The sequence below is a fragment of the Misgurnus anguillicaudatus genome, chromosome 7 (assembly GCF_027580225.2).
Source record: "Misgurnus anguillicaudatus chromosome 7, ASM2758022v2, whole genome shotgun sequence".
NCBI classification, from domain to species: domain Eukaryota; kingdom Metazoa; phylum Chordata; class Actinopteri; order Cypriniformes; family Cobitidae; genus Misgurnus; species Misgurnus anguillicaudatus.
In genome coordinates this window covers 3,316,882-3,331,483 of record NC_073343.2, presented here as the reverse complement: position 1 = coordinate 3,331,483, position 14,602 = coordinate 3,316,882, and the positions used below count along the sequence as shown (strand labels likewise).

Below are 14,602 nucleotides of genomic sequence, written 5' to 3'. Positions count from 1 at the left end.
TTGTTTTATTTTTTTTAAATGTCCTACAAACTTTTCCCAAATATATGTGAATCATGTGTAGTTCACGGGATTGCCAATGGATAAAGAATTTTCCCAATGTTTCCTGCTCTGCCATTGCTCGTCCAGGATAAGCGAATTAATGTATAGTGAAAATCATTTGCATGTAGCCTCTCGGATCTGCGAGGGCAAACGCTCCACACCTTTCTGTTCATTAATCTTTCTTATCTCTGTCTCAGTTTTAGTTAATGCTATTGATTTAGTCCACTTTCACTGCATTATTTAAATCAATGTGCATGATTCTTCACCCCAAAATGGGGAGGGTGCTAATGGCTGATGAATACTTTTCATCAAGAGGACAAGTTTATCATGGGTTGCTAATGCTAATAGATTATTCACGATCCCGCAGGAACAAAAGTAGAACAATAGATAGCAGATTTCAAGGGCATCTCTGTTATTAAAATTGAATTAGAGTGGAATAAAACGTACATTCTCAATGTCGATCTGGTTTTGAGATAAAACAAAATAATAAGGTGAATTCAGGAAATAAGGGACAAATGGGTGTAAATTACTTACTGTATATTAGATTTGATGCATTTGGCTTTTATCCACTGATCTGGCATTGAGCCCTTGATCTTTGCATACTAGCGCCATACTCTTCCAGGTTGATTTATAGGAAAACCCCTCAATTCATGTCGACAAAACTGAGATTTTGTTTGTCCTTTGTGTTTTAGGAACAAGGCAAAATTGGAGTCATATTCAACATCGGTACAGTGGACATCACCGTGCAGGAGAGCAGCATGGCAGTAAATGATGGCAAGTACCATGTAGTGCGCTTCACCAGAAATGGGGGCAATGCCACACTTCAGGTGGACAACTGGGCCATCAACGAGCACTTCCCCTCAGGTAAGACCTCTCACCGACCGTTTCAACCTTTGGCTTACGACATCAAGAAGATGTATGGACAATACACAGAACTGGACAGCAACTGCTCGTGAGCTATTTGTAAAGTCATTCTGTCTCCCGAGTGACCGTGTAGTGTATTTTCAACCATTTGGAAACGTCCCTCGTGCGCCTCAGTCACCACGCTAGTAACAAACAGCGGGCTGGTAGCCTTTCCTTTTTCGATGCATTTAATTGGGTAACTTTCACAATGAGCAAGGTCAATGAGATTTTTTCCCAACATGTTTCTTTCTAACCTGGCTGACAAATGACAGCACGGACATGTGGGTTTCTTTGGAAACCATTGGTTGTGATGGTAAGGTGTGGTAACCATCAGGTATGCCACATCACATGATGCTAGATACTTATTATTTAAATATTTATTTTTTAAATCGTTTTTTTCCATTTCAGTCTTTCAGCAAGCTTACATTGGATTAAGTCTTTTCTCAGTTCATGTCGGTGCTCACTGAATCGGCCTCTCACGTCATGCTGTTCTTCTTTGACGTCAGATAATTCGATTTTATTAAGTTATTTATTTAGTTTATATTTGGATACTAAAGTTATTAATTTTTATTAATTTCTTGCTCTAGGAAATTTAGTATAATTTTATGGACCATGCAAGTACAGAGTCATTTATCTTGTCTATAATGTCAGTCTTTCTATTTTTTCTAAAGCATCTCGGGGCATCAGTTTTTTTCCTGACAGCACTGTATAAACTCATTTTATGTGGCCAACCCTACTAATGCACCTATTTATCAGTCTGCCATTTGTATGAATGATATTAGGCATGAAAAATAATATACACCAGTGTGTGTGACTGGATGCATACGGATGCATTATACGGAAGTCAGTGGCTGCTTGCCTTTTTAGGTCTAAAGTTTCATTTTTGCCTGCATGGCCATTTGCACCAGACACCAGAAGAGCTTAGGATATACATCACTGAGATTTATAGGTGGCACAGTTGTACAACACTTCTATTTAAATGTCAGCAAAATTTACTTTCTGTGCCAAAAGTTTCAACGTGATGATAAAATATTTATATATTCACATGGCCACCTGCGGATAGGATATGATTATGCCCGAAGACAGATGGACCCTCATGGCAACCTGCTCTTTGCTTTGGCTCTCGTTACTTTGTAATGTTTGATTTTTCAATTTGAACTTGTCAGGACATTGATTATGAAGTATCATCTGTAGATTTGATACACTGAAAAAAATATTCATTCAATTTACTTATTCAATTATTCATTTACAATTAATTTAAGGTAAGTGGTTCAATATCAATTTATTTAAACTACATTTAAAGAAAAAAAAGAAAATAAAACAAAATTAAAACTTTTTAAATGTAGCTTACATAAATTGATTGCAACCGCTTACCTTAAAAAATCTAGTAAATTAAATAAACAATTTTTTCGGTACTTTGGTATTATAATGCTAAAGAGGTAGTTTCAAGTCAGTTCAAGTTTAATTAAGTTAAATTCAAGTTTTATTTCTGTAGTGCTTTTCACAATTTTACAATACAAAAAAATGAAAATGGTGTTATTGCAAATATTCAAATATTGTGACCCTGTACCACAAAATCAGTCATAACTAACATGGGTATATTTGTAGCAAAAGCCAACAATACATTGTGTGGCTCAAAATTGTAAATTTTTTATGCTAAAAATAATTATATTATATGTTTCATGAAGACATTTTAAATATATCAAAAATGTATTTAATATGTGTTGCTAAGGAGTCTTCTTTGGATAACTTCAAAGGCAATTTTCTCAATATTTTTCGATTTTTTGCACTCTCAGATTCCAGATTTTCAAATAGCTGCATATTGGCCAAAAATTGTCATATTCTAACAAACCATACATCAATGGATTATGGTTAAAACAAATGTTTTGTAGAGATTTAGTGTGTTTGTATTAGCTATTATGGCAACCCCTAATTGCACAAATTATGTCGGCCTTCCTGAATTTCATAACAAACATTAAACAGCCAGTCAAAACGGCACACTTGTGTCCTTCGCAATAGACTACTAGGAAGACCGACATAATTTGTGCAGTTAGGGGTTGCTTATTTATTCTGCTTTCAGGTATATGTATGAATCTCAATTTAAAAAGAAATTACCATTATTACTGGTTTAGTGGTCCAGGGTCACACACTGTATTTTTTTAAGTCATTTCAACTTACTATTATTTATCTTGTCTAGAGATGAGTTGTTATAACTTATAAAATGAAGTTTTTCGACTATATTTTATAAGTTGTAGCACTCATCTGTTGTCAAGATAATAATATAAAGTTGACATGACTTGTAAATCTAAGATGATTCAACAAAAAAATTTAAGGAATTTTTATTTTTTACATTGCATATTTGCAAATATTGGGAAAAATATCTGTAGGTAATCGGATCGTTATAATCATAATGATATTAAACATGCTTTAAAATATGTAGAGTATCCACCTGTTTCTTGACATAAATGTGGGCGCCGCCATATTTGCGCTTACTTGTTTGTGACTTCCGGTGAGCCACTAAAGCTAATGGTAGTCTATTGCAAAGGACACAAGTGTGTCGTTTTGACTGGCTGTTTAATGTTTGTTATGAAATTCAGGAAGACCGACATAATTTGTGCAATTAGGGGTTGCCATAATAGCTAATACAAACGCAGTAAATCTCTACAAAACATTTGTTTTAACCAAAATCCACTGAATGTTTGTGGCGCACATGCACTCATGATCTGCATTTACAAATCCATCTAGTAAAACCTTTCATAGAAACTGCCAGTAAACAATAAATACAACAATTGTTTAAAAACAACTAATATTATGCTGATAAAAATATGCTGATTTAGCTGATTTATTTATTCTGCTACTATATATTATTACGAACTTGCGATTACAGTACAGAATATATACAATATAATCTGCTTAGTTAATGTTTATAATAGTTCATAATGTGTTTGTGCGTACTTTTGTTATTTTTTAACTGAAAAAGCAAATACTTTAAAAAGTAAGCAAATAATTTCATAAGCTCATGTCTCTGCCTAGTACGTAAGATGTAATAATATTTTCATAAAACGAAAACAATACTCAATACATGTAGTAGTTTAATACATTTATAATGGTTTGTTCAAATAACTTACAATGTGTTGAATGATACTGACTGTGTTGGACCGCGTGAAGCTCGACGTGTCACCGTACACAAGTCCATTAAAAATTACTGTTTAGAAAAACCTCACACCAGAGGGACAGTTGTGACATTTTAAACCATCCCCTGAAAAAAAAACGAAGTCTTGGTAAATTCCATGTACAAACACTTGACTGACTTTCCCATTGTAAAGAAACTGATATTGTCTCTGTGCTTTTTTATTTGCGCATTGAAGACCCGTCAAGACCCGATTAACAACACAAAATTATTGATTATATCTTCATATATCAAGCGACTTCTTAATTTCATCCTCACACTGGTTCATACATGGCGGGTGTAGTAAATATAACTGTTTAAGTCATGTTTTATGCATGCTCCCACTACACTGTTTTCTACCAGCTGGCTATTGAACCGGAACTATAGAACAAAGAAATGAAATCTGTCACATCACTTACTTTCGCGTTCGAGAAAAAGGTGGATATAAAAAATAAATTATTGTAAAAATAATTGTCCATAGGGTTGCAATTTTTTTATTTTTAGAATTGAAATGTCTATTGTTCTTTTTTTTCCATAAACTAGGCCTATATGACCTTGATAGCTGTAAAAAAATATTTCTGCAAGATTATAATCGGTTACAGTTACATTAAATTTAAACAATTTCAAGAAATGACAAGGCATCAGAATAATTGTCCTTTCATTCAGAAGTTGTACATACCTCATAGCTTTATGAAAAGACAATGCATGGTTGTACACTAAAACAGAACATGCTTTTTCTGAGAGTATGAGACATTTAGTTAGTAGTAGCATTACAGTTTAATAATACTTTGCCAAATTAATTATAGCCAATAGATATACAGCCAGTGTTCCTGTAGCTCATTTGGTATTCAATATAGCAATGCAAAAGTCATGGGTTCGATCCCAGGGATTACAAATACTGATAAAATGTACTATAAAAAATACTTGCGCTGTAAATCGCTTTGGATAAAAGCATCTTCCAAATGCATTAATTGCCAAGCAAAGTAGCTAATTACAATATTTGTTTAAATTACTTAATGTCTGTGCATTGATGTCTGTGCTTTTTCTATTTTACACACACCACTGCCTAATACATTTTATAGGCACTAAAGGCAATCTCTTTCTTTTTCTGTTTCATTTGCACACACACATCTGTGTTACTCTAATGACTTCATAAAAACAGCTCACGCTATCATTACTAGTTTCAAAGTGGCACTTTTGAATTAGTAATGGGTGCTCGAATGAATCTTACAACGACACCTTGAACAGTTATTTATTACACAACCAATATGCTGAATGTGCAGAAGAACGCAGTTCTACATACATGACATATTAGGGACAAAACCTGAAAAATGTCTTCATGTGTGGAAACTGTGGTATAGTACAAGCAGAATAATTCACTATGAATAATTAATTTAATGATGAACATGCTTCATTGACTCATAGTACATTCAGGAGATTAATTTGATCAGTTTGTATATTTGAATCCACAAACTTTTTATTGTGAACACGAGTTAAGCTACAGGAACATATATTTTTTAAACACTGCAGTGTTTCCACAGCTGTGCTTTTGCCAAGTTATTAAACCCTACCTTGCTGTGCTAAGCACATACAAATAGTGGGGGCAAGGAAGCTCATTGTGTCTTTCAAGCACACTCTCTATTTATCTCTCATGGGTCCCAAGAGGTCAAGCAGAGATGTCTACAGGGCCACGAGCACATGCACCTAAAGCTTATGACTGTCATTACAATGTAACCCGAGGCCATGTGCCGAATACTCAGAGAACTTTACGCCAACCGTCACTTTGAGAATAAATTGTGCTGCGCTTGTTTGTGTCACCACATGCCCTAATTCGTTCACCCTCCAGTTACAGCTAATGAATATGAGTAAGCATAAAGCGGTAGTATTACTTGTTGGTCGCAGGCCAGGATTGGCTGGATTCGCCTGGATTTTTCCAGAAAATGCTGAAGGGGAATTTGACGATTTCTATTATTTCGGTTGGCGTTTGCAGTCTGGAGTTGAAAATCAGCACAATCTTCTCTCGTTCGTTTCACTTCGCCATATAATGGACTTATAGAGTGCAAATGTAGTTTGCTAACTTACTGCCTGAGTCAGATAAGCAGTTTTTCGTTTTTTTAAGACACGGTAACTTCCTCTAGCGTGGACTAACAAATGCAAGACGTTATATTTAGAACACAGCAGATGCTAAGTCTTATGAGGAATTATGCTGATTGGCTAATCACATTCAAATGCAAGAAATTGTTTGCAAATAACGTATATTACTCTAAATCTGATTTAATCCGTATGTGTTTACCACCATTAAAATACACCTGGTTAATACAAAAAGCAGCACAAAAGGTTTAGAAAGGCTGTGTCAGCTGACTCAAGCCACGTCTCCGTTGAAAGTCCATGAAATATAATAGATTTAATGAGTTTTTGCATTTAAAGGGGATTTTAAAGAGTAAACAGATGGAGGCTTAATTCCTTTGTTGAAATGCATCCCTGACACGTTTCTCTAATAGCTCTGAATTATGTGGAGATCCGGAGAGATTTGTAGTTTTGTCCTTTAAATTTGAAGTCTAACTGTGTGTCTGAGGTAGGCTTGTTAACCTGCGAATCTGGATCTTTGATCAAGACTGATCATTGACACAATCTGAACCGCTATCAGACGTGAAGATTGAGCTTGATTTGGAGATATCGCGATAATCATTTACTGAACTCGGGTCATTTAGTGCCTGTAAGAAAAGTTGAATCCAGAAGAATAACCTATTAATTAAACCTAGGGGTGTGCGAGGCACAAACTAACGCGGGGTTAATTGTATCACGGCTACTTTACATATTTGTACAGGCCCAAGCAATCTGTGCTTTTGGTCTTTTTTCATTGTCAGAAGATCTCCTGTGAATTTGTGAAAAGTTTTGATGTGTTTTCGTTAAGAAATTGTGTGTTTTGGATGCATGGAAGTAAATATAAAATTAAGCCTTAGGTATACAATGATAATGAAATGAAAACAATGTAAATACTTGTAATCAAAATGATAACTGTTATAGAATTAGTCCATTTTCTTTAAAAAAAATTCCAGATAATTTACTTACCACCATGTCATCCAAAATGTTGATGCCTTTCTTTGTTCAGTCGAGAAGAAATTATGTTTTTTGATGGACTTTAATGGACCCCAACACTTAACAGTTTTAATGCAGTTTAAAATTGCAATTTTAAAGGACTCTAAATGATCCCAAATGAGGCATAAGGGTCTTATCTAGCGAAACAATTGTTATTTTTGGCAAGAAAAAAATATGCATTTTTCAACCACAACTTCTTTTCTTCCTCCGGCTGTGAGATGAGCCAGCGCGACCTCACGTAATTGCACAATGACGTCGAAAGGTCACATGTTACATATATGAAACGCACATTTCCGGACCATTTTAAACAATAAACTGACACAAAGACATTAATTAGTATCATTCGACATACAACAATGTCGTAACGGTCCTTTTTTCCACACTTGTAAACAATGGGGCATAGTTTCGATACGTCATTCGTGACCTCTTGACGTGATGACGTATTATGTGAGGTTGCGCTGGCGTGGCACAGGACCGGAGGAAGACGAGAAGTTTTGGTTTTGTTCGTTTCGCTAGATGAGACCCTTATGCCTCGTTTGGGATTGTTTAGAGTTCTTTGAAACTGCAATTTTAAACTACTGCATTAAAACTAAAAAAGTATTGGGGTCCATTAAAGTCCATTAAAATGAGAAAAATCCTGGAATTTTTTCCTCAAAAAAAATTATTTTTTCTGGACTGAACAAAGAAAGACATCAACATTTTGGATGACATGTTGGTGAGTAAATATCTGGATAATTTTTTATTTAAAGGTGTAGCGGAGGATTTTCTCGAATTTTAGAAAGAACCGCCTTTTCCACTTTTTAAAAAAATGCAATTGCGCAACACTCCTGACTGACAACTAGGAGGACCAATAGTCTTGATGATTCACCCGGAAAAAGAAAATCCTCCGCAATACCTTTAAAGAAAATTTACTAATCCTTTAATACAATATCAGGGGAAATAACTGACAATTATGATTTTATGTTTTAATTGTGCAGCCCTTTCAATAATATAAAAAAATATCCACCTTTAGTATATAGGCAGAATTTATTGAATGAATTATTTGTGTTTAAACTAAGTTTTCTCGCAGGTGTTCCAACAAACCTTCTGTTTGTTACAATGAACCCCACCTATGGGGTAAGTTGTAACATTTGCACTCCTGTCACTTTTGGTGTAATTGTGCGATAACGTTAGGACCATAGACTGTAAAAAAAGATTGACGTAGTGTCCTTGACATCACCCATAGGTTTCTGAAGATCGTTTTTGAAGCTTAAAGTAGGCGTTGCCTGCCGTCGCCATCTTGGCCACGCGTCACCTCGCATCACTCGCGGATATCTGAAAATGGGTAAAGAGGCGGGACGTGGGTGTAGCTGAGGTGACTGGTTGCTGAAACCACGCCCGCCTAGCTCGATTCTAGTGACCGCAGTGGCTGTTCACCCCTCACTAAAGTGGCCACGCCCTTAATTATGCAGAACTTTAAAGCTTAATATAATTTAAAAGGATGAGTTATAAAAAATCCACCCCCCTCACAGTTGTCATGAAGGGCAAACTTCGCTATACAGACCAAAAACTATTTTTGTACCAGGCTGTAAACATATTATTTTTTACTGTAAAGTTGGCCATTTTGACATAAAATTCTATGGCAATTGATTCCCTTTCGGAGCCTCTAGCGGCCAGTCGATGAATTGCATTTTAAATCACTTCCGTAATGGCTTCAGAGAGATTGGAATGTTCCCCCTCGGTTAGGACCCAGAAACAAATTTTAAGTGTTTGTAGCAGAGATGTGTGTGTTGATTGTGTAAAAAAAATATTCATCCAACTTAAATATTTTTTGAATGATAGAGACAAAAAGCATTACTTTGTGCCCTGCTCTCCCTTACTTATTTACAGAAATTAAATAAAGCCCAACTAGAAATTTTGGATGTAACCAGTTAATGGGTGATTCTCACGAAACCATTGAAACGCCACGGCACTGATGATTTTAGCTTTAAAATGTGTAATATAGTAACATTAAAAAGCATCAGAATTAACACAATACTGTGTTCTACCTTGCACAATGTGTGATTTCAACATAAGAATTTATAATTGTAAATTTTTTCTCATTTTCTGCTGAAATTCTCATTACCGCAATGTGTCCGGCTGTGCTTGAACATGCGTTATGTTGTAATTTAATCAAATTAACACAAAAATATTAAGAAAAAAATAAATGGATGTTTTGCTAGACTACTTTAGATGACAGAAAAAATATTTACTGAATATTCATGTATATTAATAATGAAGAAAAATTTGGAAAATGATGTGTCCATGCCTGATGTTCTCATCCTCCGCAACACTTTTTGAGAACAGTTTAAGCACACATACAGAATTTTAATAAAGATTTTGAGTGACCAAGCACATGGACCAGTTACTTCAATATGGCTACCAGGTAAGATCATTTTTTACAGTTAATTTGAAATATTGTCTTGTCAGAATGCTTACACAAGATTTTGATTATCATTACCGCAACAGATGCTTATTAAATGTTAATTTAATTAATAGAAGCATAATACTTTGATTTTAAATGCATGTGCAGATTCTCCAAATTATGTTCTTTCAGGTTTGTCATGTCATTTTGAAAATATGTCAGTGTTGATGTTTTCTGACTGTTGCGGTAATGAGATTTTTTAGGACAAATTTTTTAAATTATGTTACAAAAAGTGTTAAATGATAAGTAAAAGTTTTTAAATTAATGTTCCCATTTACTCCAGACTTTGTTTTTTAATGTCTGGTGGGAAAAAAAGTAAATTTAAGCAATTTTTACATTTTCATGCTTGACATTTTTAAAACCAAGTTTTCGTGAGAATCACCCTAATAAATATGTTTTAACTGCATATTTTTATTTTTTACAAAAACTAAATTCACATTGCTCGATTTTGATGTGGTAAAAATTTTTTTTTTAAGTAAAAATCTTACCAGGACAGCAAAGCGCTTAAAATCAGTCCACATCTGTATCACTCAGTCTGCCGTATATCGAACCTTCCCACACATCTCTGCAGTTTGGAAGGAAATGTCAGAGTTTTTCAATCACACGGGAACTTGATGCTGCGTCTTTGAGACAGGCGTATTCGTTGGACAGGGGTTATACAAAGGACCACGGAGGGAAAGTTGTATCATTTTTGACACACATGTACACAATATGATGCCTCAACAGTGTGTCTCCGTATCTACATATCTCTGTGTATGGATGAGTTCTTTCTGTACGGCTGTGCAGGGGCTTTTTGATGCCCCCGTGTCTGCTTTGGCAGCTCTGGAGCCAGGCTGGGTAATAGCCAATGACAGTAGGGAAAATGGTAGACGATTACATGTGCAGTGGGTCCTGCTGTTTTGCTATAGCACTGAGAGCGATTCAGACTGCTGTAGTTCAGTCAAATCAGAGTGTCATTTTTGTGCCATCAGCGCTGTTGGTAGAGACTCATTTCCCGTTTCTTCGTGCACACCTTTTTGAGAGCTGTTGGAGCAGATTTGTTTTTTCATCAGAATACTTTTGATTTGCACGACTATGGGTACAATAATAATGGGACACGACAATGATGTACTAAATACGTAAAAGTTTCTTGCTTATACATGACAATGTTGTTAAAATGTTCCCCATTTATGCAGATTCACAAAAAACAGGAAAATTCTGTATTATGCATGTCAGTCCAGTAGTTGCTCATGTCACCTGATGTCTAAAAGCACAATACGCACGCACATGACATTACATCACCATTGGTACAAATTTAAGTTTTTATACTTTATACAAAGGCAATAAGGGTGTTGTTTTCAAAAACTTGGACTTTGAAACCTTTTTTCAAAAGTTTGGAATATAATGCCGCCAAAACGATGTCGTCATGTTCAACTTCTAGTTAAAATGCTATTTTTATTTAAACAACCTGTTTTATTCTTCTGTTAAAAGTTCTTAGTAATTCTGTGCAAACCACCTTTGAATATATTAAGTGCGGAGGCATTAGCTTTTTAAAGCTGTAACACCCCCCTATTACATGTGATTGGATGGAAATGTATAGCTTACAGCTCACAGGTGTAATCATATGTGGTTACCTCATGCTGCTTAATGCCTGTAGTTGCTACAGCAACCTTAGAAATTATGCTATAGGGTCTTATATGGCCCCGTTCCAGAAACAACGCAGCAGTTTGATGCCAAATTAGCATGTTCTGCAAGCACCTACAACATGTCGCACCACTTTATTACTAATGCCTGAATGCCATTAAATGGCTAATGATTTTGACCTGAACTCATGAATGTTTTAGTGACCTATCAGTAAGGTTGTGTATCCTTATTTTTGTTACAACATTTTGGAGCCTTTTTCCACCTGGGATTGAGGTGTGATGGCTTATTGCTGGTAAAGGAAGGCAGGTTACTGTAGCGTACCTTACTGTAAATTGCAGTACAAATAGCCCCACCTGCTCTGAATAGCTTTACTAGTCTCTAATAACAGCCTTACTAGTTATTGTATACCTGTTAAATATGTATGAGGCATTTTTCTTTCTTTCATGAGAAATCATACACTCTCAGAAACTTTGGTATAAAAGTTGTCTTGGGGACGGTACCTTTTGAAAAGGTCCTAATATGTTCCATTTTGGTACAGATATGTACCTTTTAGGTGCCAGTATGTACATCTAAGATACCAATGTGTACCTTTGATGTACCAATGTGCATCTTTTAGGTACATATGTGCTCTTTTTGAAAAGGTACTACATCAGTGACAACTTTTGTACCTATTGTATTTTACCATAAATTGCAGTAAAAATATAGCCCCACCTGCTCTGAATAGCTTTACTAGTCTCTATTAACATCCTTACTAGTTTTTGTATACCGGCTAAATATGTTGTGACATTTTTCTTTCTTTCATGAGAACTCGTATACTCTTAGAAACTATGGTATAAAAGTTGTCATGGGGATGGTACCTTTTAAGAAGGTCCAAATATGTACCATTTTGGTACAGATATGTATCTTTAAGGTGCCAGTATATACATCTAAGGTACCAATGTGTACTTTTGAGGTACCAATGTGCACCTTTTATGTATAAAAGTGTACTTTTTGAAAATTTAATACACCAGTGGCAACTTTTGTACTTATTGTACTTTACCATAAATTGCAGTAAAATTAGCCCCATCTGCTCTGAATAGCTTTACTAGTCTCTATTAACATCCTTACTAGTTTTTGTATACCGGCTAAATATGTTGTGACATTTTTCTTTCTTTCATGATAACTTGTATACTCTTAGAAACTATGGTATAAAAGTTGTCATGGGGTGGTACCTTTTACAAAGGTCCTAATATGTACCATTTTTGTACAGATATGTACCTTTGAGGTGCCAGTATGTACATTTAAGGTACCAATATGCAACTTTTAGGTACACAAATGTACTTTTTGAAAAGGGTACTACACAAGTAACAACTTTTGTACCTACAGTACCTTACCGTAAATTGCAGTAAAAATAGCCCACCTGCTCTAAATAGTTTTACTATCTCTACAGCCTTATACATATTTAACAGGTATACAAATAAGTAGTGAGACATTTTTCTTTCTTTTAGGAGAACTCATATACTCTCAGAAACTATGGTACAAAAGTTGTCACTGGGAAGGTACCTGTACCTTTTAAAAGGTCCTAATATGTAAAATTTTTGTAAAAATATGTACCTTTGAGGTGCCGGTATGTACATCTAAGGTACCAATGTATACCTTTGAGGCACCAATATGCACATTTTAGGTACAAAAGTGTACTTTTTGAAAAGGTACTACACCAGGGACAACTTTTGTACCTATTGTACTTTACCGTAAACTGCAATAAAAATAGCCCCACCTGCTCCGAATAGTTTAATAGTCTCTACAGCATTACTTGTTATTTGTATACCTGTTAAATATGTATGAGACATTTCTTTAGGAGAACTCATACACTCGCAGTAAAAAAAAACTACAAAAGTTGTCACTGGGACGGTACCTGTACCTTTTAAAAAGGTCCTAATATATACCATTTTGGTACAGATATGTACCTTTAAGGTGCCAGTATGTACATCTAAGGTATCAATGTGTACCTTTGAAGTACCAATGTGCACTTTTTATGTATAAAAGTGTACTTTTTGAAAATGTAATACACCAGGGACAACTTTTGTACCTATTGTACTTTACCATAAATTGCAGTAAAATTAGCCCCATCTGCTCTGAATAGTTTTACTAGTCTCCATTAACAGCCTTACTAGTTTTTGTATACCTGTTAAATATGTAGACACATCTTTCTTTCTATCATGAGAACTCACACTCTCAGAAACTATGATACAAAAGTTGTCACTGGGAGGGTACCTGTACCTTTTAAAAAGGTCCTAATATGTACCATTTTGGTACAAATATGTACGTTTAAGGTGCCAGTATGTACATCTAAGGTACCAATGTGTACCTTTTAGGTACACAAATGTACTTTCTGAAAGGGTACTAACCTAGTGACAACTTTTGTACCTACAGTACCTTACTGTAAATTGCAGTAAAAATAGCCCACCTGCTCTAAATAGTTTTACTAGTCTCTACAGCCTTACTACTTATTTGTATACCTGTTAAATATGTATGAGACATTTTTCTTTCTTTTAGGAGAACTCATACACACTCAGAAACTATGGTTCAAAAGTTGTCACTGGGAAGGTACCTGTACCTTTTGAAAGGTCCTAATATGTACCATTTTTGTAAAAATGTGTACCTTTGAGGTGCCAGTATGTACATCTAAGGTACCAATGTGTACCTTTGAGGCACCAATATGCACCTTTTAGGTACAAAAGTGTACTTTTTGAAAAGGTACCACACCAATGACAACTTCTGTACCTACCTTACATTACCTTACCGTACCTTACCGTAAATTGCAGTAAATATAGTCCCAATGGCTCTGGATAGCTTTACTTGTTATTTGTATACCCGTTAAACATACATGATTTATTTTTCTTCTTTTTAGGAAGACTCGTACAGTATGAAACGCAGTAGATGACCTAACATGTTTCCTTAAACACATCTAACCAGAAAATCTTAAACTTTTTTTTTTTAAATAAACACTCAGACAACTCAGGAGAAAAATAACGTCTGCGATGATTTGTCGTTGCATATTTTAAAATCCGATAGAGTCCGATAGCAGTTTCTTATCAGAAAACATCCCATCGCAGTATCTTCCAGTCAAGTTTTACACAGGTTCTCTCTTTAGTATTTCCAGGTTCAAATGAATAAGGATGCCTTATCATAAAATGTGCAAATTATGATAAGGAATCCTTAGTCTTTCCAAGTGTGAAAATATTGAAGGAGGGACGCTTGTATTGGTTGACTGGGCCGCAAGAAGGCAATTATCTCTCAAAACAAAAAGACAAGATTGCATTTTTGACAATGAAAAGAATGTTTTA

General features: G+C 35.1%; 1 protein-coding gene across 38 annotated transcripts in view; it reads left to right on the top strand.

The window, feature by feature from the left end:
- nrxn3a (neurexin 3a) overlaps positions 1-14,602 on the top strand; it is a 411,002-nt gene that overhangs the window by 339,697 nt on the left and 56,703 nt on the right. For all 38 annotated transcript variants that reach the window (XR_008635797.2, XR_008635796.2, XR_008635795.2 and 35 more), the window contains one exon: positions 732-903. Coding sequence is in view for 35 of the 38 variants with exons in the window: in XM_055172356.2 (XP_055028331.2) it covers positions 732-903 (172 nt within the window). In the remaining 3 variants the exon portion in view is untranslated. The remainder of the gene's footprint in view (positions 1-731; positions 904-14,602) is intronic.